Source organism: Drosophila hydei, unplaced genomic scaffold (assembly GCF_003285905.1).
Source record: "Drosophila hydei strain 15085-1641.00,03,60 unplaced genomic scaffold, DhydRS2 tig00000283-arrow-arrow-pilon, whole genome shotgun sequence".
In the NCBI taxonomy this organism is placed as follows: domain Eukaryota; kingdom Metazoa; phylum Arthropoda; class Insecta; order Diptera; family Drosophilidae; genus Drosophila; species Drosophila hydei.
Window position 1 is genome coordinate 269,537 of NW_022045702.1, and position 25,138 is coordinate 294,674.

The window sequence follows — 25,138 nt, forward strand, 5'->3', positions numbered from 1 at the left end:
TAATTTTTTTCGGTATATGCTTCGCTAACGATGTCGTTGATGGAAATTCATCGAAGCAATGAATCATTTTGGCGTCGCGGATCGTACATGTTGCTGCTGCTGCTGCTAGTGGCATTGTCATTGCTGTTGCAAGTAGAGGCAGCAACAACAGCGACAACAGCTAGCGAAACGCAAACGAGTGCAACTAATGGTGCAATTAGACAGCAGCAGCAAGGGGCAGACGTGCAACAAGACAATGTAACAGCAGCAGCAACAGCAGCGGCAGCAGCAGCAGCGGCAGCAACAGCAACAATTGCTGGCAGCGAAAGCCAAATGCCAGGCAATTCAGCAGAAATTTTGAGCGCCGGAGATGTGGGTAAGTTTTCCTGTATTGCACATACGTTAGATAGACAATAGATCAGCTGCGCCCCTTTGGCACACAACAGCAGAAAACACAACGGAAAATTATGCGCTCGCATTTGGGAAAATTGGCCAAAACGAGCCGAAATAAATCTATGCCAATTATTGACCAACTGCCAGCAGCAACAGCCAGCAACAACCACCAACAGCAACAACAACCGCAACGCAGCTTGGCCAACAGTCCCAGTTGGCTGCCAGACATAAAACAGCGAGCCAAAAAAAAAAGAAAAACACTAAACAATTGGCCAGCTGAAAGTGCGGCAGAAGAGGCAACAGCCACAGCAACTGGCATTGGCTAATCTCTCTTTGCAGTTGATAGACAGAAAACGTCGTCATATAGTGCCCATATTTATAAAGCTTTCGGTCTGTCGTTACAACTAGCTTTATTTATATATGTATATTTATATTCAATTTACTAGGCATTTTTATAACCCAACTAGACTTTTAATTAGACAGCAACAGTCTTCAATTTATGAATACCTAAAGACTATTGTAAGTTTGTCCATCTATTTATCTATCTGTTGATCTTTCTGCCTCAACATGTATCTGCTTACGAACAGAAAATGCTGTCAAGCATGTTTTGAAGATTGCTGATCGAACTACTCGTATCTGTTCATCTGTCTATCTTCCTGACTATGAGCATATATATTTATATTGAAAGTTTATAAATTTATTTATAATACAAAAATGCCTTAGAAAGTAAATTTAGTTATTTCTTCAATTTAAATGACAGAACTGCTATGTCATTTAACTAATTTTAATTAATGTCGAGATTTATTTCGCTCTTTCTCTCTCTCTCTATTTTTCTTAATCTCACTCTCACTCTGTCCGATTCTCTCACTCTAACCCTCCTTCTTTCTCACACTATTTCGATCCTAATATAACTATCTTGCTATCTATCTACTTATTATTTTATTACTAATTATCACTCAATTTATTTATCATTTGAATTACTTTACTTTATTTGCTTTTAATCCCTTTAGTTCTGCAAACCAAGTCTTTCATGGCTGACAGCATTGTGTTTTATGTCTTTTATATCTAGTTGTGTATCTGTTTATTTATCTAACTATAACGATGCCTATATATCGAAAAACATACATAGATTAATCTATCTATCTTTTCATACCTGCACACTCAATATTAGCCTCGACTTATTCCAGTCTCTTTAAGTTTCTAACTAATTATCTACATTGTCTATTTAGTACATCCCCCACTACAGTTGATATTCAAATTTATCTACCTATTTATCTAAATTGAAAGACATCTTCAAATATTTCTACATATAATTGTGCAAGTCAAGTTATTTATCCCTCAAGTCCATCGCTCCACATATCTATTAACGACTCTTATATCCATGGCTTCTCCTTTGTTGATCTTGTTTAAAGCTGAACTCGCATTTAGTTTTTGTTGTTTATTTTTGTCCGCTCTTATTAAGTTCAAACAAATTGCCTCAATGGCTTCGGCATGCTGCAAATAGCCTTCCTTTCCATGCGACTGTCTGTTGCAAGTCAGGCTTTGTCCATGGCACTCGCATAAATATATTTATTTAGATATATAGATATGTGGCATCGTTAAATGTTATTTCTATCAAGTATTTCTGTTTTTTTTTTTTTAACAATTATTCGTTAGCTTCAGCACAGCGTGTGTGGGCGTCAAATGTCAATTGTCTTTGCTGGCTGCTCGAGTGTTTGTTGGCCAGCTTCAGCGTGGCTTGGCTAAGCTTATGCCAGTTAGGCCTAGTTGCCAAGGCCCGCATTTTCACTCAACTAAAGTAAAAACCCAGAGAATGAATACAATTATGAGTGCATGAAGAAGGAAATGCGTGACTAAAAGATACCCTGCAATAAGTTAAGAGCTGAGTAAGTTCGAAACTGTGGAATAATTTCTATTGTGGGCACTGAACTCTTAGATCAAATGAATGCTAATGATTTGATTGCTATGAAAAATCCTTAAAACTTTAATTTATATAACTTATCGATAGTTATCGATAGCAAATGCCACCCAAACTTATTTATAGTCTTCCACATGTTGAGAGAAATTAACCTAGCTTTAATATTTTGCGCTCTTTATGCTAATCAAGATTAGTTAAAGTATCAAAGCTCATCTGCTGCGCTTTGCGTACCTTTTTGGGCAACTATTATACTCGCTTTCAAGACTGCCTACAGTGTATAGAAAAATATATATTTTTAAAATTAAAATTATAAATTTATGCATGTTTATTCATGAGCCAAACTGTGGGCTCTTTTTTCATTTTTTCCTTTGATTACGATTTGAATTGTGTTACCCACTCGCATTTGGGCTTACATAAACAGGTTGGTGGAGCGCCAAGAGGCAGCTAAACAAAGAGTTTAGTGCATTTTGATTATTTTTTATTTTTAATGTATGCGCGTTAAGATCTCTGAGTGCTAAGACCAACTTCCTAATCCCCTCCCAGCCCGCGGCAATGAATGCGCATTTATTTTTTTTGTTTCTTGAGGTTTCTTTTTGTTGTGTCTTTTGGGAAGCTTCGCTTCGTTACGAAATGCAGTTCTTCAGGTGTTTGTAGGTGTCGTTTGGCTACTCGATGGCCAGCACAATGAAATCCTCAACATATATATTAATATTTGTGGTCTCTTCGCGCTCTCTCACTCTGACGCGAGCCTCTCTATTTGCTGGCTTGGTGTGCTTGCTTGCTCATTATTGTTACCTGTTACCTGTTACCTGCTCGTCCGTCATGTGTGCGTTCATTGCGTAATCCGACACATTTATCAGCGTCAAGCAGAGGAGCGCCAAATCGAAAAAAGTCAACATAAAAAGCCAAAACAGGCTGCTGCCAGTCGACCAACTAAGCCACGCCAAGTGCAGCATGTGTGCAACGTCTGCTACAGCCGCAGCTCTCGTTCGCACAGCCTGGCGTATGCGCAATGTGGGCGTTCTGCCACATGCGGCTCATACAGCTCATGCCCATGCTCGAATAGCTGAGGCTGTGTTTCTCTGTGTTTTTTTCTGCTGCACTTAACTGGGTGTAGCTAATCACACTAAAACACAAACACACACACACACATGCTTAATTATATACTGCATGTATGCTTATGATTCATTGTTTTCGGCCATTACTCAAAAACAAAAGAGCGCGAAAAAATCAACAAAAAAAAGAACTGTTTGCTGGGAATTTACAAATATTTAAATACACTTTTTAACACATATGAAGCGCGAATTGTAAGACACTTAAATTGAATAATATGGTATATTTATGTATATATATATATATATATATATATATATATATATATATATATATATATATCAGTGAAATAGTGATTAATATACTATATAATAATAAAAGATATGGCAAAATTTCTCTACATAAATTGATTAAAAAAACAAAAATATTTCATTTATTTTTAAGTTTTAAAATATTTGTTTTTATTTATGATATATAAATAACTAATATATATCATTTCATATTTTCATTTATTTATTTAAATTAAATTTTTGTATTAATTTAAATTTTTTTAAAATTTATTTATTTGATTTTTTCTTACATTTGTTTATTTATTGTTTATTTATAATTTATTTATTAATATTTTTTAATTTTTTAATTTTTCAAAATGTGTTTATTTAATTATTCTGACAGTTTTGCCTTACTATCATAAGTCAAAGCACAGAAAGTTCTAGTCTTAAAAAATCTGATTGAGTTTTAGTCTGCTTACAGCTTAGCAAGCTTATACAGTTTGCTTTGGCTATAAATATTATGCATTATTATTATATTTATTCACAAAACCAAAGTCTCTTTCAATACGTAACATATTTCGTGACAAAATGATAATACCCGTTACATGGCTGCAGTTGCTGTTGCTGCTGCTGCTGCTGCACATTACGTGCTTGAAGTACTAGCTAAAATGATTTACACTCTAAGCCCTACACAGCCCCCGCCCTCGCCCTGCCACTCCTTCTCTCCCTAAGTAATTGTGTAAATATTTGTGTTGAGCATCTCTTGCAGCCACTGCCGGGTTACGTATTGCTTGTTGTTGTTTGCGGGCCGTCAAGAAACAAATATTCAATAATAATATTATTTTATTTGTTGTTGACTTTTCAGATTGCAGTCGAATTTGGGCCTGTTTAGACTGAGGGAAAGTTAAAGTTTGATTTGCTCTTGCAGCTTTCCATCAGTCTTTGAAAGCCTTTTCTTTTTCGCTTTTCCCTTGGCTTGCGCTTTTCTTCATATACTCTTTTATTATTGGTTTTAAAGCGCATTTAAAATTATTATTTTTGCGGTTGCTGTCGTTGTTGTTGCTGAAGGAAAAGGAAATGAAACGCGTAATTTGTGTGCGGTTCGCAGCGGCTATTAAAAAAACTGTTGGCGATTTTTTTGTGAGTTTTTGTTTTGCGTTTCGCTATTTTGTTTTGGCATTTGTTTTTCGCTGCTTTTGCTGTTGGTTGTTTACATAAAATGTTTATAATTTCATTTTCATCAGCTAGCGTTGCAAAATGCGGCTAATCAAACGAACAAACTAACGAGCAGTTTATTGAACTTTTGTCATCGACTTGGGTCAATTTTTAAACATTTTATTTTTATTTCTTTTTTATTTTGCTTGACTGTGATTAATTAAACGCAGCTGACCCAAAGACTTATGTAAGACAGCAGCTTACATGATTTAGTTTGTTGAGGGGCGAACTTAACGTCAGCCACAAAAGAAAGCAAGCGGCCAACTAATGATGCTCAAGCTGCACGCGGGTCGCGGCCAAAAGGGCTGAACGAACGACAAAAAAGCAACAACAAAATTTCAGTTTACATTGCGTAAAAGTGTGCAACAAGCTGCTGATGCGAGAGTTGCTGCTGCTGCTGCTGTAAGTTGCTGCTGCTGTTGCTGCTGCTGATGAGCATGTGACACGCCCCACAGCCATTTGCAACGCCTCAATGCACAACAACAAACGCCAGCAACAGCAACTTCGACTATTGAATACTTTGTAGACCGAGCCAAGCGACTCGCACTGAATTCGTAAAGCCAAAGCCAAAGCCAAAACAAATAAACGGAAGCCTCCAACCCGGGCACAATGCCAGCAAAAAAAACAAAGCTCGGAAAAAAATTACGAATAAAAACTTTGCAATTATCCAATGCTGCATTTGTTATTCGCTGTACACATTTAACATATTGTCAGACGGACAAAAAAAACTAAAATAAGCACACACATTAAAACGCAAGTAAGAACCTGTTGGTTGGAGCTGCTTGACTGCATAATACTCGCTCAGCAAAAAAAAGTGGTGTGGTTGCAATGTTAGAAGAAAGAGATAGTAAAAATTGAAATGGATAGAAGTAGGGGGTTAGCAATCCTCTAAATAAATGGATAGATTGATAGATAGATAGATAGATAGATAGATAGATAGATAGATAGATAGATAGATAGATAGATAGATAGATAGATAGATAGATAGATAGATAGATAGATAGATAGATAGATAGATAGATAGATAGATAGATAGATAGATAGATAGATAGATAGATAGATAGATAGATAGATAGATAGATAGATAGATAGATAGATAGATAGATAGATAGATAGATAGATAGATAGATAGATAGATAGATAGATAGATAGATAGATAGATAGATAGATAGATAGATAGATAGATAGATAGATAGATAGATAGATACGTAAATAGATAGATAGATAGGTAAACAGATAGAGAGACAGACAAAATGGACAGATCGCTGGATAGATAGACCGATATACAGATAGGTAGATAGATAGATGGCTGGACTCATAGATAGACTGATAATAGATAGGTTGGTAGTTACATATATATAATAGATATATAAAATTTATATAAAGTCGGGGGTTGCTCATAGAGCATAATGATAATATTAGATAACAAGAATTAGATAACAAGAAGTAGCTGTGGCGAAAAATTATCTGACCAAGCAAGAGTGGTGAAGTACCACTGCTTACAATATTTCTACAGCTGAATTTATATATAATTATTAACTACATTTTGTCATTTGATTATAAGTCATCCAAAGCCTAAATTGTGTAGAAAAGTACGTTGTCATCTTGGTATTAACTTGGCTATAGAGGATTTTTAATAGAGCATAAATATGTATTTCTGATGTATTAGATAAAAACTAGAGATATATGCATATTTAAGAAGTTTAAGGTATATACAAAAGTATATTTTTATTTCTTCTTATTTTATATATATTGATATATTAAAAATTATTCTTATTTTATATATATTGATATATTAAAAATTATACTTAAGAGCTATAGCTTAATCTAATATGCCTTATGCTCAGTATTCTTTTTAATGGATATAAAAATGTAGAATTTTTTTATATTTGTATACCTCAAATCCTTGGCTCGCTTATTACTGCAGCTGAAAGTATGGTTCAGCCAGAAGCCAAGAAACTCTCTAGCTCTGTTTATTAAGCGTATCTACTATATCTTAAAAAGCCAATATACCTCTCTGCACTCTGCTAATCGAGCATAGAAACGCACCCATTTCGTTTAGAGGTCAGTTTTTGTTGGGCAGTTTGGTTTAACTTAAGTTTTTATTTGATGGCAGCTGGGTCAATTTTGGGCTATAAGGGCTACAGCTTTGAGTGACAACCAGGAAACAGTTGGAAGTGCCATTAGTTGGCATTTCACGACAACGTTTTTGTTTTGCTCGATTTCCGCATTGACATCCGCAACGTCTTTTAGTTGCATTTTTTTTACCTTTGGCATTTCTTTCGCTTTCTCACGTCTGCAACGGCAACTGTCGTATTTCCTGCATACAACTGCACCTAGGCCCAACCAGCTCCACTTTAACTCCTTCTTTAGCAAAATGTCACGCACATGAACTGCCAACTTTGGCAGTGTCTTGGCTGCTGCTGTTGCTTCATTGCAGCGCCGTCTGCTCCCACTCTCGCCTGCTGGGCTTGTACAGTTTTCGCTGCTTTTGGCATTTTGTTGCATGTTTCGATTTCACATTAGAAATGCTTTCGATCGCCCCAACCAAAACGTGTCGTGTGCATGGCGGCGGTGGCCAGCAAAACAAGTTAATGCCATGAACATGGCCAGAGCCGGAGCTGCAACTGAAGTGGGCGACAGAGACAGAGGCGCAGACGACGAGGAAGATGGAGACGGAGCTGCAGCTGAAGTGAATGGCGGGCAGACGGGCAAAGGCAACTAGACGCTGTAGGGTGCAGCGCATAGAGCGAGCTACAGTTGTGAAGAAAAAGATTAGCGAATACCCTGTTAATGGCTATAGAGGACATGTATAATATAATTTAAATATATTTTAATCTCTTTGTTAAGCTGTTGTCTGTTTAGCGTCTAAAGTTCATGCATGACTATAAAGTGTTTTCGAGCTACACGTATTTTTATCCCTGCTTCAACACTATGCATACATTTTAGCCAGAGCTGGTATCATAAAAGTACATCAAAAGACTTCTTAATGTATTTACAAATTAGCCATAAATCACTTTATGAATACAGCAGAAGAATCCATAAAAGACTTTGACGTGATACGCCTAAATCAGAATTCCATCTCAAGAATTTGTTTGCTCTCTTAATCTGCTAAGCTACACGATATTTATTTATTATTATTGCTTATTGCTTACATCTCAACCTATATGCCCCTCGTACACACAGACACTTATTGCTGGGTATAAAAGAAATTGCAAGCAAACTGCAACGAAAGCGCGCAGAGAAAGTTTCGTTTTGGCCAAGGCGGCATTTAAAAATTGTATTTATGAGCAGGCTGCAAGGCAAGAAAGCAAAAGTGAAGCTGAAGATGAAGCGCGAATTGGAGCTGCGGCAGTCGCCACATGAATTAGCGGCAATGAATTAATGAAAGTTTTACTCAATTTTGCTTTTATTGAATTGTATTTCTGCAATTGCGCGCGCTTGTGTGTGTGTGTGTGAGTGTGGCGGAAATGATTCACAATTAGTCACATTTGTTTTGCTCTGCATCTAAAGCCGCATGTGGCTTAAACTGTTTTAGCTTATAAAGAGCCGCACAAGCTTTCAGGGCCAAGGCGTGGAAGTCGGGCATTAAATGAACGTTAGCTTTTTAACTCTACCGTCTGTAGTCTAGCTTCTAATAAATAAATATATATATATATATATATATATATATATATATATATATATATATATGTATGTAGTATAGAAATCCATGCAAAGCAAATCAAATTTATTTTTAGTCATTTGCAAACAATGCTGAGAGTGGATTAGTATAGCTTGTTGTCATTGTGCTAAGCGAAAATTGTTAAAACTCAATTAATTCTATTGAATAACAACGAATTGGACTGCACAGTGAAAGCTGGTTAAAGTGGGCTTAGGCTGAGAGTGGAAATTTTTTATTTGTTCCAAAGTGGAAAACTTTTAAATTTCATTTTGCTCTGAAATTACATTTTTTATAGATTATTTTCGACATATTTTTTAAATTCCAAAGTGGAACAAAATTATTTTTATTAGTCTACAGACTATGTATCCTATATGAACTGAGAGAGAAGAAACTTTCGAAAAATATTTGCTCTTTGCCTTATACTGAATACAATTAAAGCACTATTTGAAGATGATCAGAAGAGAATGATTTGTTCTAGAAATTGGCTTAGGCTGTCGACACTTTACTGGAAATGTGGAAGCTTATCATCATTATCACGTTTTTAATTATTTTTTTTTATATCTTGCTTATTTATATATAAAACAAAATTTAAGCCAATTTATTATTGCTCAATCTATATCACTTTATATCTGTCTGAAATGTCTTTAAGTTTGTATAAATTAAAAAAAAATGTTTTTGCTTTAGTTAACTTTTGCAGTTTATGTAGAATTGCCAAATTGTGGGCCAAATGTGAGCCACTCTTTAATTTGTGTTGCCATGTGCAACGTTGCGTATGATTGATATTTGTGTCATATGAAAACGTATATAAAGATGTATGTATATAAATACATATATAGCTAAATGTATGTATGTAAGATACCTATTGCATGTCATTTCATAATATTTAATATGGCGCCATTAAATACTATCAAAATTTTAGGCAAACACAGCAATTGTCTCAGTGTGTCCGAGTGTATTTATTGTGCTTGCAATTTTTGTAGTCAGTTTGTCAGTCTGTCAGGTTGTCAATTAGCCAACTGATAGAACAAACGGCAGCCCACTCATGTTCGTAATTTATTTCTAATTAAAAGTTCTAAAGAAAAGACATGCGATTCATTCAAGCGACAAGCAATTGTACCTCTCTATATAATATATATATATATTATGTATATAAATATATATGTATAGTCTCGCATTCAATTGTTGACTCGCGTAATTCGTAATTAAAACTTGACTTTTATTCTGCCATCAGGTAATGGCTTAAGGCAGCCAAAGGCCGATTCGTGGGAGCCTTGTGGCATTGTCCATGAGCAGAAGAGAAGTAGAACCCGGTCTTAACTGAATGCTCGCCCATTGTGCCAAATTGCCAGCAATTAAATTTCACATCAACAGCAGCACTTTTTTGGCCGCAAGTCTAAGTAAATATTGGCATTAGTCATGGGATTTAATATACCGCTCTCAGAATGTTTTTTTTTGGCATTATGTAAGCACTTGACTTGGCTAAGCTGCTTAGAATTTGTGTTTTTTTTCTCCTGCTTTTTGGCCAAAAGCGAATTCTGTTTTGAGTTTTGGCTTTTGCGCTTTGTTGACCATTTTGTTGGCTGTGCGGTTGGTTCGTTCGTTCGTTTTGGTTCGCTGCTTCGTGCAGCCGCTGCCCAAAAACAAAATCGTGTCTTTTGGCCAAATTCAAATTAAAATTCCGCAGCGCATGCCAAGCAGCAGAGCTAGAGACAGCGCAGCAGCAGCGACAGCATAGCTAATGCCAAGAAGTTGCGCGGCCAAGTGGATTGACGATTGTCTGACTGCACCACGACAAATACCACACCACTACCAGCACAGCAACAACTACTAAAACAAATACATCAAATTAAGCAATCGTCGACTTTTGATTACTCTTCTGCTAAACTTAATTAGTGTCATTTAGTCGACATTACTCTGCTCTCGCGTGCTTTACTCTTTTCTACTTTTGAACTCTATCTCTGCACTACTTCTTCTCTCTCACTCTCTCTATTGTATCTCTACTCTCTCTATCTACTCGTTCTCTATTATATCTTTACTCTATCTCTACTCTGCCTATACTCTCTCTTTCTATACTCTTGTCTACTCTCCCTCTCTCTCTCTCTCAAATCCAGACACTGTCTCTATTGCTGTCTTCATCTCAGCTTCCTATCTTCGTTTCTTCCCCATGCTACCTCTACTTCAACTTATCTCTCTCTCTCCCTCTCTCTCTATTTGTCTCTGTCTTATCTATCCCTTTACTTTTCTGCTTTTAATTCTTCTCTCTCTCTCCATCTCTCTTTCTCACTGACTTAGAGCCCGATCTGCCTCAACATAACGCACTGTCTGCATACCAAGCCGTATCTCTTTGTGCATATTCCTTGAGTTAGGGTATTTATTTTATTCATTAAATAGGCACAGCAACAACGCCCGCGTCTCGCAACACAGAGCAAAAATGGCAGTTTTATTTTGTATTTGTTGCTTGTGTTGTTGTTGTTGTTGTTGCTGTTGGTTCTGTTGAAGGCAGCGACGCGACGTGACAAGACGCCCAAATGGGGCGCACCATGCTCTAAAGCAATACTGTGAAATAGGCAGCCATGGAGGCGCACTCAATGGAGCAGCTCGTCGGCTCGAGGCTCGAGTCCCCCCATAAAACGTCAACCGAAAATACAAGACTTGGCCAAAAGGCGACTGCAGCGGCAACAGCGGCGGCGGCGGCGGCATCGCGGCTTGGCTTTTGTCGCTGGTTCTAGTCGCTGCGCCGCGCTTGAGATGCCAGGCCTAACCTTGGCCTAAACTGCAAGCCAATGAACTAAATGCTTGTGAAAAACAGCCAACAACAGCAACAACAATTTGTTTGCTAACATTGTTGGCTGTGTTGCGAGTTTGCCAGTCGTTTTGGCAGTTTTAATGGCAACGCGAAAATTAAACAATTGCGCAAGCAGCCGCCTGATAATCGCCTCCATGATTCATGTACCAAGCAGCCGCAGCATCGGCATCAGCATCAGCAGCAGCAGCAGCAGCCGCCTCAACATTTGTCCAAATGTGCACTGCACACAATGGGCAGCTGTTTCGCCCGAGGGGCAACCCACCAATTTGTGGCTAACTAATTACTCAAACACTGGCTCAGCTGTTGCCCCACCGGGGGCCAAACATGTCAAGAGGCTGCCCAGAAAACGCATTGTGAACCAGTTGAAGCTTAGTCGAAACTTTGTTAATGCCTTAGCGAAGCTAGTTGAAGTTGCCAATTTCGCATCTGATCGACTAGCAGATGCTCTGTAACACACACTCGAGCTAGAATCTAACTCCACGTCGTTGAGGCTGGCTTCACTTAGGTAATCCTATTAGTTATCGGCATGTCTAGGGTATTTGAAAACGCACCGCTTAACACAATTGTGGTTGGCCAGTTGTCAAGTTGGCAATCGAATCGAAACGAGTTTTTGTTGATTTAGCGCTGTTTATTTTTCCCAAACGCGATTTGCTTTTCCAATACGTGTCACGATTCTGGCATCAAGTATACGCGACTTTGGCCAGAAGCGGCTTTTTAGCATACTCGTTGCGCTGCTTTACTAAACCACTCTATTCTTGTACCTTTTGCAGATGTGGTTGCCGAGAAGCCCACCACATACCGGCCCACAGGCAGCAATCGCCCTTCGATTGCCACACAGAGCTCGGCGCAGGAGCGAGAGCGCAAGCTGCTGAATGTGCTGGCTGCTCGTCGCACGGCTCTGCACCGTGGCAACTTTCGCAATCGCATCGGTACGACCGGACGCAGCGCCACCTCTCCATCGGCTGCCGTGGAGAGCACTTCGAAGGCGCCAAGCGATCCACGCTCCGTGTGCATACGCAACTGCACCAAGAACTTCACACGTCGCACCACCGCCAGCTGCATGCGGCAATGCGCCAATTTCACGCGCATGGCTATGGCTGGCACTGTCAGCAGCAATAACAGCAGCTCTGTGGTGCTGCGTGCGCCTAGCAAGGCGGCGGTGGCCACGGGGGAAAGGGACACCAATGAGATCCTCTTCAGCGATGAGTCGTCGCATGGACTCTTTGTGGTGGCCAAGGAGCAGAACGATACGCTTAACCACATAGCGGATGGCGCTGTTAAGCAGCGTGGCCGTGGCAAGCCAGTGGCCTCGCTGCAGCAAACGCAGGAGGAGGACGATGAGGAGGAAGAGGATGGAGAGCTGCAGCCGTATCTTTACTTTGGCTCTAAGCTGCCGCCTATCAAACCTGGCGCACTGACTATCACCCCCGCCGAGGGCGATGATGAGCATCCACGCGTGCTGGAGATTTCTGTGAGTCAGATCAGCAGCAGCACCACCACCAGCACCACCACGGCGGAGCCAACAACAGAGTCCACCGTGAAGCCCACCATCTCAACGCGCCGCCCACTAACTGCTGTGGAGCGTAGTCGCAGTCGCTATAAATATCACATGCGTGAGCGTGGTATTGTTGCACCACCAGCTGCACCAGCAGCTGCTCCACCAGTTGCTATTAGCAGAACACGCTACGTGGGCTCTGGGCGACCCACAGCCGGCTTGGCTGAGAGTTCAGTGGAGCAGAAGTCAGCTGAAGCGGAGCCTGTGGTGGTGCGTCGAGTGGTTACCAAGCCACAGACATCCTCTACACCACTCATAATCACAGTGCTGAGCGCTGAGGATGAGACAACCATGGGGCAAGTGGTGCCCGAGGTGCAGCCAGAGCCAAGCACCACGAGCACAAGCAGCACTAGCTCCACCAGCAGCACAACGAGCACGACAAGCACCAGCACAAGCACAACCTCAACTACAACCACCACCACCGAACCACCTAGTACCACTAAAAGGCCAAGCACAACAACGACTAGCAGCACAACTACTAGCACCACAACGACGAGCACTACGCCTTCGACGACGACAAGCACGACAACGAGCACCACTACAACCACCAGCAATCCAGTGACAACCACAGCTGCCACCACAACCACACTGTCGGCCAAGCACATGACCATCATCGAGGAGGATAAGGAACGACTGCGCGCCTTAGGACCGTCACTCACGCAGGAGATCAACATCGAGGATCAGAATAATTTGATAATCTTTTGCAACAGCACCGCCAACTGTGAGGCGACACCACGCACCACACAGTACGCACCAACCACCGACTCCAGTTCGGGCTCCAAAATACTGCGCACCACAGTATTGACATCTGTGCGCTCCACGGTCAATCCACGCACCACCAGTCCAGCAAGTCCGGTGAAGGCGCCCATTGGCAATGTTTTCATTGGAATTGTGGAGTCCTCTGCCTCCTCCTCCACAGCTGCCTCTGATATTAGCTCCACAGCTATTGCAGAGGAGCGCGACGTGGGCATGGAGATGCGGCGCATGAATCTGGTCACATTGGTGCTGGTGGCGGTGGGTGTGGTGCCACTGGTAGCCATTGTCATGTATATGGTGCGCAACTATGTGGTGCGAAGGCAGGCCAAGCAGGACGACGTGTTCGATGTGTGCATCACAGATCAGCAGCCCATAAGTCCGGTGAAGAAAGTGGACTCCAAATATCAGCTAGAGCTGGACGAAGATGAGGTCGATCATCATCAGCAACAGCAGCAGCAGCAGCAGCAGCACTTACAGCGCGATGCGAATCACAATCGCTACGAGGACAAATCGTCCTTGGCCAGCGAGTATCACGAGTTCGAGCGCAGCAACATACGCTTGAAGAGTCTTCTGGGCGAGGGCAACTTTGGCCAAGTGTGGAAGGCGGAGGCTGATGATCTGAGTGGACACTTTGGCGCCACAAGGATTGTGGCTGTAAAGACCATACGCGCCTGCAGCGCCCAGGTGAGCCTCAAGGATGAGGCCAACATCATGCGCAAGCTGGGCTCCCATCAGAACGTGGTCACACTTCTGGGAGCATGCGTCGAGAGCGGTATGTATTGATACTCAAAATCTAATCTTAAATTGAATTTTATCTTATTCCATTTTATTTATTGTTAAAGAGCCCCACATGCTAATCATGGAGTATGCGATGCGCGGACGTCTGCTCTCGCTGCTGCGTGCCGCACGTAGTGCCACGAATATTCTGCCCGCCTCAGTGCCAGGTGGACGCAGCCTGGCGCCTCTCTCGCCGCGCACTCTAGCGGGCTTTGCTTTGGATATTGCCTGCGGCATGGAGTACATAGCCGGGCACAGGGTGAGCTCTATTCCCAGCTTCTCTGGCGAGTCAAACACTTACCGCATCTGCTCATCTCCCAACAGATTGTCCATCGCGATCTGGCTGCGCGCAATGTCCTGCTCGATCACAATGGCATGTGCAAGATTTGCGATTTTGGCATGTCCATTGATCTGGATGCGGAGCGCATGCGCAAGGAGCAGGAGAAGAATGCTGCGAACGACATAATGCGCAGCAATGCGCACAAATTCAAATTCGACTTTGGCAGTCGCTACATACTGCAGCACTGGCAGCAGACCTTTGGCCAGCCAGCCGGCGGCTGCTCCAAGGATCAAACGTCGTCCGAGAAGAAGCATCATGGCCACGACACAATTGGCAAAAGGCATGCACTGCCCATACGCTGGATGGCACCGGAGAGTCTACAGTTCCACATGTTCACCACCGAAACGGACATCTGGGCCTTTGGCATTGTGCTCTGGGAGATTGCCACCTTGGGTATAGAAGTGTGTGAGGCGATGCTGTAGAGTATGCTAATCTCGTCTTATGCTTTCAGGCTCTACGCCCTACTCGCACCTGACGGGCCGTGAGGTCATTCGCCGTGTGCCGCAGGGCCTGCGTCCGGAACTGCCAAAGGAGAGCCGGCACGAGTTCTACAATCTGATGTCCCGCTGCTGGCACAAGGAGCCGCATATGCGACCCTCCTTCGCACAGTCGCGCCTGGAAATCACCCGCTCGCTGCACAAGTGGGTGGAGGACGATTCCGCCGCCTCCGATTACATGGATGTGAGCGGCTTCAGTGAGGATCTCGAGCATGGCGTTGTCTACTTCAACCATCGCATCTCAGAGTTTGAGTGCGAGATATGACGTTGACTGAATCACCCCATCCACCAAACCTCCATCAGCATCCACCTGCACACCACGTCGCCATTGCCCACCAACTAATATATGTAAATCAGGCTCATTCACACACACACTCACACACATCTCTATGTAACTGTCCTTCCCATTTCGAAATTAGCGTGCTTGTCGAGCAGTATTATTTGTATTTTGTATCTTTAAATCTGTATCTTTCCCGCTTGTTTGATTGAGCTCAATCGCTCAATCGCTTGTATATATGCTAAATATTGTATGCACAGTTTATTTTATGATTTTATGATTTAGGATCTATGTTTAATTAAATGGCGCTACTTGTGCTTAGTTGATATTAGTCACTTAGTTCTTCTAGTCTATATCTAAAACATTCATTTTTTCCCAAGTTGAGCCGCATTACGCAATCGTAGCCCTAGTTGAGTTAACAGCACCACAATATGGCACACAGATCTTAGTTTGCAAAAATTATTCATATATATTATATAGGAGTTAATATTATTGTTATCGACATATATATATATATATAGAAATATATAATTGTACAAATAAATTAATTAAACACGAAATATAATTAATATTTACACCAGTGGAAAATTCGGTTCAATCGAAATGTTTATATTATGATTGATTGAATAAGCAGTTATCTATCTAGTTGATTGACTTGCAAAGTTTTATTGACGAAATGATCAGTTGTCTTTGTAATTGATTAACTGATTCATTGGGTATGTAGTTGATTTATTGACTGAATAGCCAGTTTCCTTGGCCATTGATTGACTGAGTGATCAATATTACATCTATTTGATTGACTGATTCTAACTGCTTGACTGAATAGCTAGTTTCCTTGGCAATTGATTGACTGAATGATCAATATTATATCTATATGATTGACTGCTTCTAACTGCTTGACTGATTGGCTGCAGATATCATTGACTGTTTGATGAAATGACAATTTATCTTTGTAATTGATTAACTAATTGATTGGATAATCAGTTGTCCTTATAATTCATTGATTGACTGACTGAATGATTAGTTGTCTTTATAATTGATTGACAGCTTGACTGAATGAGCAGTTCTTTTGATTTGATTGCCTAATATGATATATGCATATTTACTCTTTCATTTCAATTGTAAATGGTTAATTCCAATTGTAAGATCTGAGTGTATTTGATTAGAAATATTTAATTATTAATTTGCAGTTATATTATGTTGACTATAATACGTCTAAAAGTTGATAAATTTTGGAAAAATGAACTAAGGTTAATCTTGACAAAAAAAATATGGTGTGAAACTATTTTATTACCAGCACTGTAAACACATAACTTCACCAGTTTTTTCGAGACTTTACAAGATCTTAAAGCTTTTGCCGCACAAATTCAAAGACAAAAGCTGTGTAGCTAAGGTAAACCTGTTACAGCTTTTTTTAGCGAGCTGGCAAGGCAGCGCACTTGCCAATAAGGTTGCCACCTGGCCGAAACAAAGTGCACAAGCTAACTGTAGTCAGCTGGCAACGACAACGAGTTCCACTTAGAGCTGGTTCTTGTGAACTTAGTCCGTTAAGCAACTGAAATACAAAATATTTAAAGTTAAAAAGTGAATATATTACTTATTTGTAAGGTATATATTGAAAAGACTTGAGAGTGAACTTAAGTAGGTTTTAAGCATATACGAAATTAGCTATACATCAAAGATTACTTACCTTGAAGCCTGATTAAGCCGGAAGCCGTTTCACGCATCAGAGCTAAACATATTCTCAGCTAGACTTTATGCATAATTAGCCAAACGCTATGCATTTAGGCAGCATATTAATGAGCTGTTCGATTTGAGTCATAAAAGTTCAGCTGCATAAGCAGCGCACGGCCATTTTCCTCATTGTTTCAGCATTGAGGAATACAGAGGTGGAGCACAGCTGGAACATCAATCAAGGGATAACAGCTATGACTGATCGCAATTTGGTCGTTCAACAAGCTAGACAACAACTTTATAACATTACTTGACGGTAATTCGCAAATTAGCCATGCACTTTGCATTTTATGGCACTGCGGAAAAGTTTTTTTTCTTTTCAAAGTTTATCAAGTGAGTTTTTGCTGCGGATTGATGACGCTGCAATAAATTAAAACGCCAGCGATGCGGTAATACGTTTTGATGCACATAAATATGATGTGCGTAGGCTTGAGACGCATTGCGTGAAAAGAAATATAAAATGCAGCGGCCGTGCTAAGAAAGTGTGAAGAAAATCTTCAAGTGGCAATTGAAAGTGCCGCCGAACTAAAGCCTCTTTTATTTAGGATTTTCACGCTGCGCCCGCCACGATAGAGCCATAACAATAAAATTCACAATAGCGAAACCCCCCGCCTCTAATAGTGTAATAGCCGCCGGCTTAGCCAGTGCAGTTCAATTAGAGTTGAGCCAGGCGCTAACTGTGCAGTTAAAGTCACGGCCGAGGGCTGTTTGGCAACAAAAACGAAAGTTTGTCTGGCTGCCCCTCTGTCTCTCTGCTCATTAAATTGATTTGCTCTGACCCCACAGAAAGCAAAAAAAAGCTGTCGAGTCGTGGCAGCAGCTAGTTGGCTATGCATATTTGTCAAGCTTCCGTTAGGGCTGTATGCTTCCTGACCCACTAGAGTTATAAAAAGAAAAAAAAGAAAAACAAATGACTTAAGACACGAACTTTGTAAATGAGGCGTAAATGTTAAGGCTTCCGCATTACGTGCGAGCTATTTAGTAAATTTAAATTGTGAATTTTAATGCCAAGCTAACGGTTCAGCGAACTGCAAAAGAAAAGCAATTAGACAATTGGCAATTTAATGTAAACACGTCGCAGCAGAACCAACTGCGCAGTCCGCAGAGGCAGCGACTGTGGCAGTAGCAGTGCTAGCCGCAGCAACAGCAACAGCAGCAGCTGAGGCAGCTCTGCAAAACAGTCGCCGGCGAGTGTTGAAAGCGTTAAGACGTGTGCAAGCGGCAGCTGTGAACAGTTATTTATTTTCTAGAAGAAAAAAAAACTCTACTACTCTCTTGCTCTCGATCTGGGCGGAGAAGAGCAGCAGCTGTAAATTAAGGCGCGTGTGAAATCTGTGAAAATTTGCCTACAAGAAGTAGAAAGAAAAGTGAAAATTGGTGAAGAAACTGACACTAAACGAGGCCGAAGGTGATTTTCTTAGCTTAAAAATAAACATAAACAACAAATCGAAAACGTATATTGTATATATCTTCTATATGTTTCCCTAGTCAAATGACAGAAAAAAGTGAAAACTTGTGTAGAAGTTTTAACTGCTGGCTGCGAGGCAGCGCCGAGGCGAACGAGCTGATTTCTTAACTTTAATGAATTAATCATAAAAAGGCAACAATAACGACAACAACAACAAATCGAAAATGGAATCTTTTTATGTTTGTTTCTTTAACCAAATATGTGAAATGGAAACAACTTTCTAAAAGAAACAAAAACAACAACCTCAACGAGGCACCTAAAACAAAAATTTGAATTCTTTTTTTTTTTTATATTCTTTACGCCCGAGGAAATTGTGTCAGCTTGTTAAGCTGTGCGTGCGCTGCGTGTTGTTGGTGTTTTTCGTTGTGGTTGTTGTTGTTGCTGCTGTTGTTTAATGGCGTCAAGTTCGTTGCCTAAGTCTTTCGTTTAGGGCCGGCAAATTGAATGTGTCAGCACGCGCCATCAATAATTTTCAGCTTTTGGTTCGATACTCAATACTCCACAAAACTGTGAACTCGCTGTCTAGCTCGTTCAGCGAGTTCTGCGCTTACTAGGTTAGTCGGTTAGTTGTTGTTGTTGTTGTGGCAGCTTGGTTTCTGCTTATAGGATTCTCGACGCGCGACTTTCTTGCTGCTTGCGGCTGTTTCTCTTATTGCAGCGCCGCCTTATTTTTGTGCTGCTTGATGAGTTTTTTCGACTGGCCCAGTTTATGTACGCTGCAGCGCAACGCACGCGAATTATAAGCTAATTAAGATAACCAAAGAATTTGTAGTGAAATTATTTTTGCAGCAACGGCGGCAGCAGCATCTGCAATTGAACATTCGAGCATCGCTAGCAATTTGTATGTCTATTCACTTTTACTCAGGCATGGCCCGTGGGAAGCGAATTGCAACTCGCCTTATTGGCTTAATTTGATTTATGGCATCATTGCAACATGGCGACATGACAGCACTTTCCCAGTGCCCAGCATCCCAGCGCAGCATATGCAAAAAAAAAAAAAATAAAAACCAGAAGCGCTTGCCTCTCCCTCTCTCTCTATCTCTCTCAATGTGTGTGTCCCGGCCTTTAAGCGTGGCCAATGGCATTCTGTGCGCAGGTGTGCAAAATAAATTGAAGATATGGCCAAAACGGCAACAGCCTCACGACCTGCGCAAAAACAAACGATGTGCACAAATCGCAGCTCGTTGGCAGCTGGGGGCGGCCGCATGGCACACTGAAGATGCAACCTGAAGATGCTGCCAGCGGCTCTTTGTATACATATACAAATATATATATAAATATATAAATATATAAATGTATGTGTGTTATTTACTGGCCTTGTGACTTGTTTTGGTTGACTGTGCGGCGCCTGTTAATGTCTCCGGCTGCCTTTTCTAAACTGTCAACCAGTCGATAGATAAAGCCAAGCCAAGTTTTCACTTTTCAACAGAGCAAAGGTCAGCGCATCGGCAACGGCAACGGCAACGGCAACGGCAACGGCAACTGCGGGATGCTGCCTTCAGCGATGCCTCAAGGAGCTGTTGCCAGTCAGCCAGCCAGGCATTCAGACTGGGTGTTGTTAGCATGCGAATTTGTCAGCTCCCATTGGCATTCACAGACGAGCACTTTCGAATGCAATTGTTATAGCATTCCGTGGGCGCAAGCATTTCCATTGTGTGACAACAAAAAACCTAAATATATTTAAAGATTTATATGTGTATGTAAATCGATGTAGGCAAGTTCAAGCTGGGGGCACAGGCGTGACTAACTGATCGATAGGGAGTTCACCTTACGAAGTACAGCAGCCAAAGTATGATTGATAATGATTAGGAAAAAATTAGGTACAGTAATTAAACTTAAGCTAACTATGGCGGGCCTAACTATAAATATTGTTGTTTACTTAAGTCTAATCTGATAATTATTTAAGCGAAAAAAATAATCTATATACATCTCATAATAATACAGAAATTTAAACATTTCTTTCTATCTTCTTCTGTTCTTATCTTAATATAAGAAAATGTTCAGCATATTTAAGATTTTCATTGTGCTATCTATCAAAGTATTTGTCTATAATTATTTGTTTGTTAGGCATTCTGATAATTATCAAGGTTTTGCTGTAAATTTCACATATTTTGTCTTCCACTGTAAAGAGACTTAGTCAAATACTAATACAGTCTATTTATTCTTTCCTAGTTATGCTAAAATAAAATAAATATATATTTTAAACTAATATAATTCAGCTAAATAACTGAGCTCTCATAGATGTGCTTACTCAATCTGGCATAGGACTCATGGCATAATCTTAATCTAGCATAAGACTATGAACAAGATATAAAGATATCTATTATATATATTATAATTATTAACAATTTTAGAATTTTGCCTCGCCCAAGTTGGGCTAAAATATATGACTAAAATCTTAAAAATTTTTATCAACTATGGTCATGCCATTATATTTTTGTAATGCCATATCAAGAGATCTTAAAACGAGTTTGAAAATAATTAAAATTAAATTAAATAAATATAATAATTAAAAAATTAAAATTTAGTATAATATAGATTTTTGTCATATTTATCAAGAGAAGTTATCAAAATAAATCAGAAAAAGTATACCAAACATGGACTTAGCTAAGTAAGACTCTTTTTAAGTTCGAAGAATTGAAGTCTATGGAATTTTGAAAGAATATTACTTTTAAGATATAAAAGAGAAAAATGAAATTTATCATTTTATATGCATCATAAGAAGAGCTACACAGAAGGCCAAGTCATTATAATCTGTGCAGATGCAACTGCACTTAATCAAGTTGAAGGTCAAGAACGCTCTAAATTGATAAAATTTCTTGATGTAACTACCAGAAAGAGTATAAAAAGAAAATTTATTCAGATGAATGTGAATTGATAGCAGTAATTGATATGAGCTTAAAAAGCTATGCCATTAAAAACTTATTTCAGCTTACTTACACTCTATTAAAATCAAGTTTCCGCGTCAATTAGAGCTCATGCAACATCTAATTTCATATATATGTAATCAGAAGCAAAATGAAAGCACATTTTTGATATGCTCCGAGCATATTAAGCTATTACATCTTTTTGAGTGCTTCAACGCTGTTGAATAGTGTAATAGGTGTGTTATCTATCAACCACAAGGTCTTTGCCCATTTCACTGCATAGATCAAAGCGCGCGGAGGTTGCCTGATTTATGACTGCAAACCTGACGGCAGCCACACAACAGCAACTGCAACAGCAACAACAGCAGCAGCACTGACAGCGACACTTATGAGTTGTTTGATGCTTCACGCCTTGTTGAGCAGGCGAAGAAGATGATGTTGGCCACAATGATTTAGCGTTAGCTATGAATATGGCTATGGCTATGGCTATGGCTATGGCTATGGCTATGGCTATGGCTATGGCTAGGCCAATGGTGATTACCTAAAAGCAGCAGCGGTGGCTGCTGTAATAGCCACTGTCATGACTTGATTATGCTTAGCGCTGACACCGTGTGCGGTGGTTTGGTGGTGCGGTGGTTGCAACTGCTGCTGTTTACGGTTTTATTACAATTGTTAATGGCTTTTACTCTCAGCTGGAAAGGCGTACGAAATAAATTCAAATCTGTGGCAACGAAAGGAAAAGTTCGTTGCCTAAGTCTTTCGTTTAGAATGCGGTGTTGAAAGCGTGCGACGCATAATAACAAATTATTTCGTTGTTGTTGCCGTTGCTTTATTTTTTTGGCTTTTATTTTTGTGAGTTTTGAGTGCTTTTATTTGTGGAATTTAATTTCGTCTTAATAACTGCAATCTGAACGCCCATTTTCTCATCAACTTTCGTTTGTTTCGCAGCGGAAAATGAAAGCGGGCCGCGCATTTGGTTGCCTCTTCTGGGCGTTGCTCTATTGTGTGCTCTACCTGGACTTGGTCAACGCCAGCGAGGAGGAGCTGCTGGACTTTGATTTCGCCGACGCCAAGGAAACAGATGCCGCAGCCGGCAACGATGACTGGCAGCTGGGCGAGGAGCAGCAGGCGGCGCAGCAGGCCGAAAAGAAGCTGGAAGATAACATGCTAGACTTTAGCGTTGACTTGGATGAACCGGAACCGGAGAAGCAGCTGCCGCCATTCGATTGGCGTGAGAAGGTGCTGCGCACTGCACTGGCCAAGGCTCTGACGGATCGCGTGCTGCGCCAGAAGTTTGCTGAGGTGATGCCCATACTGCGTGCCTTATCCTCGCAGCAGCGATTGGCACTTTCTGCATTGATCTCGGCTCAGATGAATGCCAAACAGGGTCACGAACTACGGCTCGACCAGGTGAGCTAGGCAGTTACAGTGCAGTCTCTGTGAACAAACACGATACGTGATCCTAGTCCAGATTCTTAGTGATCTCCACATATAAATTTCCTTTGTCTAAGACGTTCTTTGGCCTTGCAGGTTCGCATGATGTTTGGCGATGATAAGAAGCTGCTGCTGCCTATCGTCTATGATCTGGCGAATCTGGTAAAGAGCTCGGCGCGCAAGTACATACAGCTAGGCAGTGACTTGGCAGCTGCTGCGTTGCGACAGACGCCGCTGCAGAAGCGCAAAGATCTGTTTACTGAGGAGGAATCAGAGCAGGACGACAGCGTGGGCACCATAGATGTGAGCGCCAAGCCGGCGGATGATCAGGAGCAGGCAGCTAGCTCGCTGGAGGACTTTTTCGAAGAGATGCAGTCGGAGGTGCTCGATCCACAGATGATCAATGAGGCGCTCACCGCCGCCCAGCCACTGCCACAGTTGAAATCGAAATCGAATGCAACTCGCGGCAAGCGTGTGCGACGCACAGCCAACGAATTTGTGCACAAGCTGACGCGCTCTGTGCCCGTTTCGGTGAATGAACAACAATTGCTGGGCGGTGCAGCGGGGCGGACTATCAAGCTGAACACCACAGCCTTCCAGCAGCCCAGTGGTGCAGGCACAACAACAATAGCTGCAACCACAGCCGCCTCCACTCTGCCGCCCACGCCCACGCAGACGTACGAGGAAATCGAAGATCTCGCTTTTGCCGGCCTCAACGGCACCCAGCTGCCTATCACTGCCGACGAGCGGCTCTATGAAGTGAACAACAGCAGCAGCGCCGAGGAGCCGCTGCCTAGTCCCGAGGAGCTGATAGCAGGTCCTCGCTATCGCAGCCACAAGCGACAGCAAGCCAGTTACAAGATGGCGCCAATTAAGCGGAAGCGCGTGCAGAGCTCCCCATACAGCCGCAGTCGACCCAAGACGTCGGCCAGCTCCCACAGTCCAATTGTGGTGGGGCACAAGAAGTGCGAGCGCTTCACCAACAACATGTGCATACGTACCGACGACTATCCGCTGTAAGGTTCGCTTAGTTAGTTGGTTGGCTTGCTCACGGTTACTCCCGCCCTAGTCTAGTTGTAGTAAGATGTTTAGCTTAAAAATAAAAATTAATTTATTTGTGGTACACCTCCTCCAATTGCTTTTGCACACTTATACTTAGTGGTTTCGGTGGTCCCCCCTACTTAGTATTCTCTCTTCTTCACACACAACACTCTTCACTTTCACCTCCACGCAGCGAACAGATCATGGGCAGCATCAGGCGGCACAAGAATGCGATGAGCGCTCTGCTGGCCGAGTTCTACGATAAGCCCAACAACAATCTTGAATTTGGCGACGAGTTCGACGATTATATTGTCAATAAAAAGCGGTGAGTGAAGCAGCCGATTAAAAGATCTTTAGAAATCGTTTCGTCTTCAAATGCATTTTTATTGCCTTTCTCTTGCATGTAAACCTTATAGGCGCGAGGACGAGGGCAGCGCTGGCGGCATGTGCCAGAGCGTTGTCCGCTATGCCCGGCCACAGAAGGCCAAAGCAGCATCTGGCGAATGGAAGTTCATTGTCAATACGGGCCAACACACGCAGACACTGCGTCTCGAGAAGTGCAGGTGAGCTATAATTAAGCATATCTTTCACTATTCACATCAAAATTGTGCAATTCAATAATTATGACTTATCATTGAAACACAGTTACATCAACAATTTTCGCTTTTTGGTTCAGTTAATGCGGGAGCTATTAAGCGTGGTCATCTTCATTTGCAATTAAGTTTGATTCAAAGTTGGTTTCATTTCTTAAATAACAGCTAAGATAATTGCTCAACATAATAATAGACAGTAATAGCTATAAACTGTGCAAGAGGCAAATAGCGCAAATTTCATGATGCTGTCAAGGGTTGCCTAATAGGAAGAAGTAAAGATGGGAGGCACTGATAGGGCTGGGTAGGGACTATGAGGGATCAAAGGAAATATAGACAGAGAGAGAGAGAGGAGAAACAGGGCAAATGAGATAGAAAAAGAGAGTCGCAGAGAGGTAGAAACAGATATGGATATAAAGCAGGCAGAGGCATTAAGTGAAAAAGACTGAGAGGGAAAAATACGGAGATAAAACCAGATTGAAAGATAGAGTTGGATGGTAAGTAA

General features: G+C 41.3%; 2 protein-coding genes across 2 annotated transcripts; both read left to right on the forward strand.

Moving 5' to 3' along the window:
• Positions 1–6: 6 nt before the first annotated feature.
• Positions 7–15,601, forward strand: LOC111599659 (mucin-5AC; the record flags this gene model as incomplete). Its single annotated transcript, XM_023315355.2, has 5 exons — positions 7–355; positions 12,068–14,380; positions 14,451–14,644; positions 14,710–15,118; positions 15,177–15,601. Coding segments are annotated over 5 exons (3,576 nt in total), but the record flags the coding sequence as incomplete, so codon positions are not given.
• A 6,921-nt stretch (positions 15,602–22,522) lies between these two features.
• Positions 22,523–24,022, forward strand: LOC111599489 (neurotrophin 1). Its single transcript, XM_023315159.2, has 2 exons — positions 22,523–22,978; positions 23,099–24,022. Exons 1-2 carry the CDS (start codon positions 22,523–22,525, stop codon positions 24,020–24,022), a joined length of 1,380 nt encoding a protein of 459 aa, XP_023170927.2.
• Positions 24,023–25,138: the final 1,116 nt, after the last annotated feature.

Coding starts and splice junctions, on each gene's coding strand:
- LOC111599489 (XM_023315159.2), top strand. CDS start 22,523: ATGAAAGCGGGCCGCGCATTTGGTTGCCTCTTCTGGGCGTTGCTCTAT. Junction 22,979..23,098: donor ACGAACTACGGCTCGACCAG/GTGAGCTAGGCA, acceptor TTGGCCTTGCAG/GTTCGCATGATGTTTGGCGA.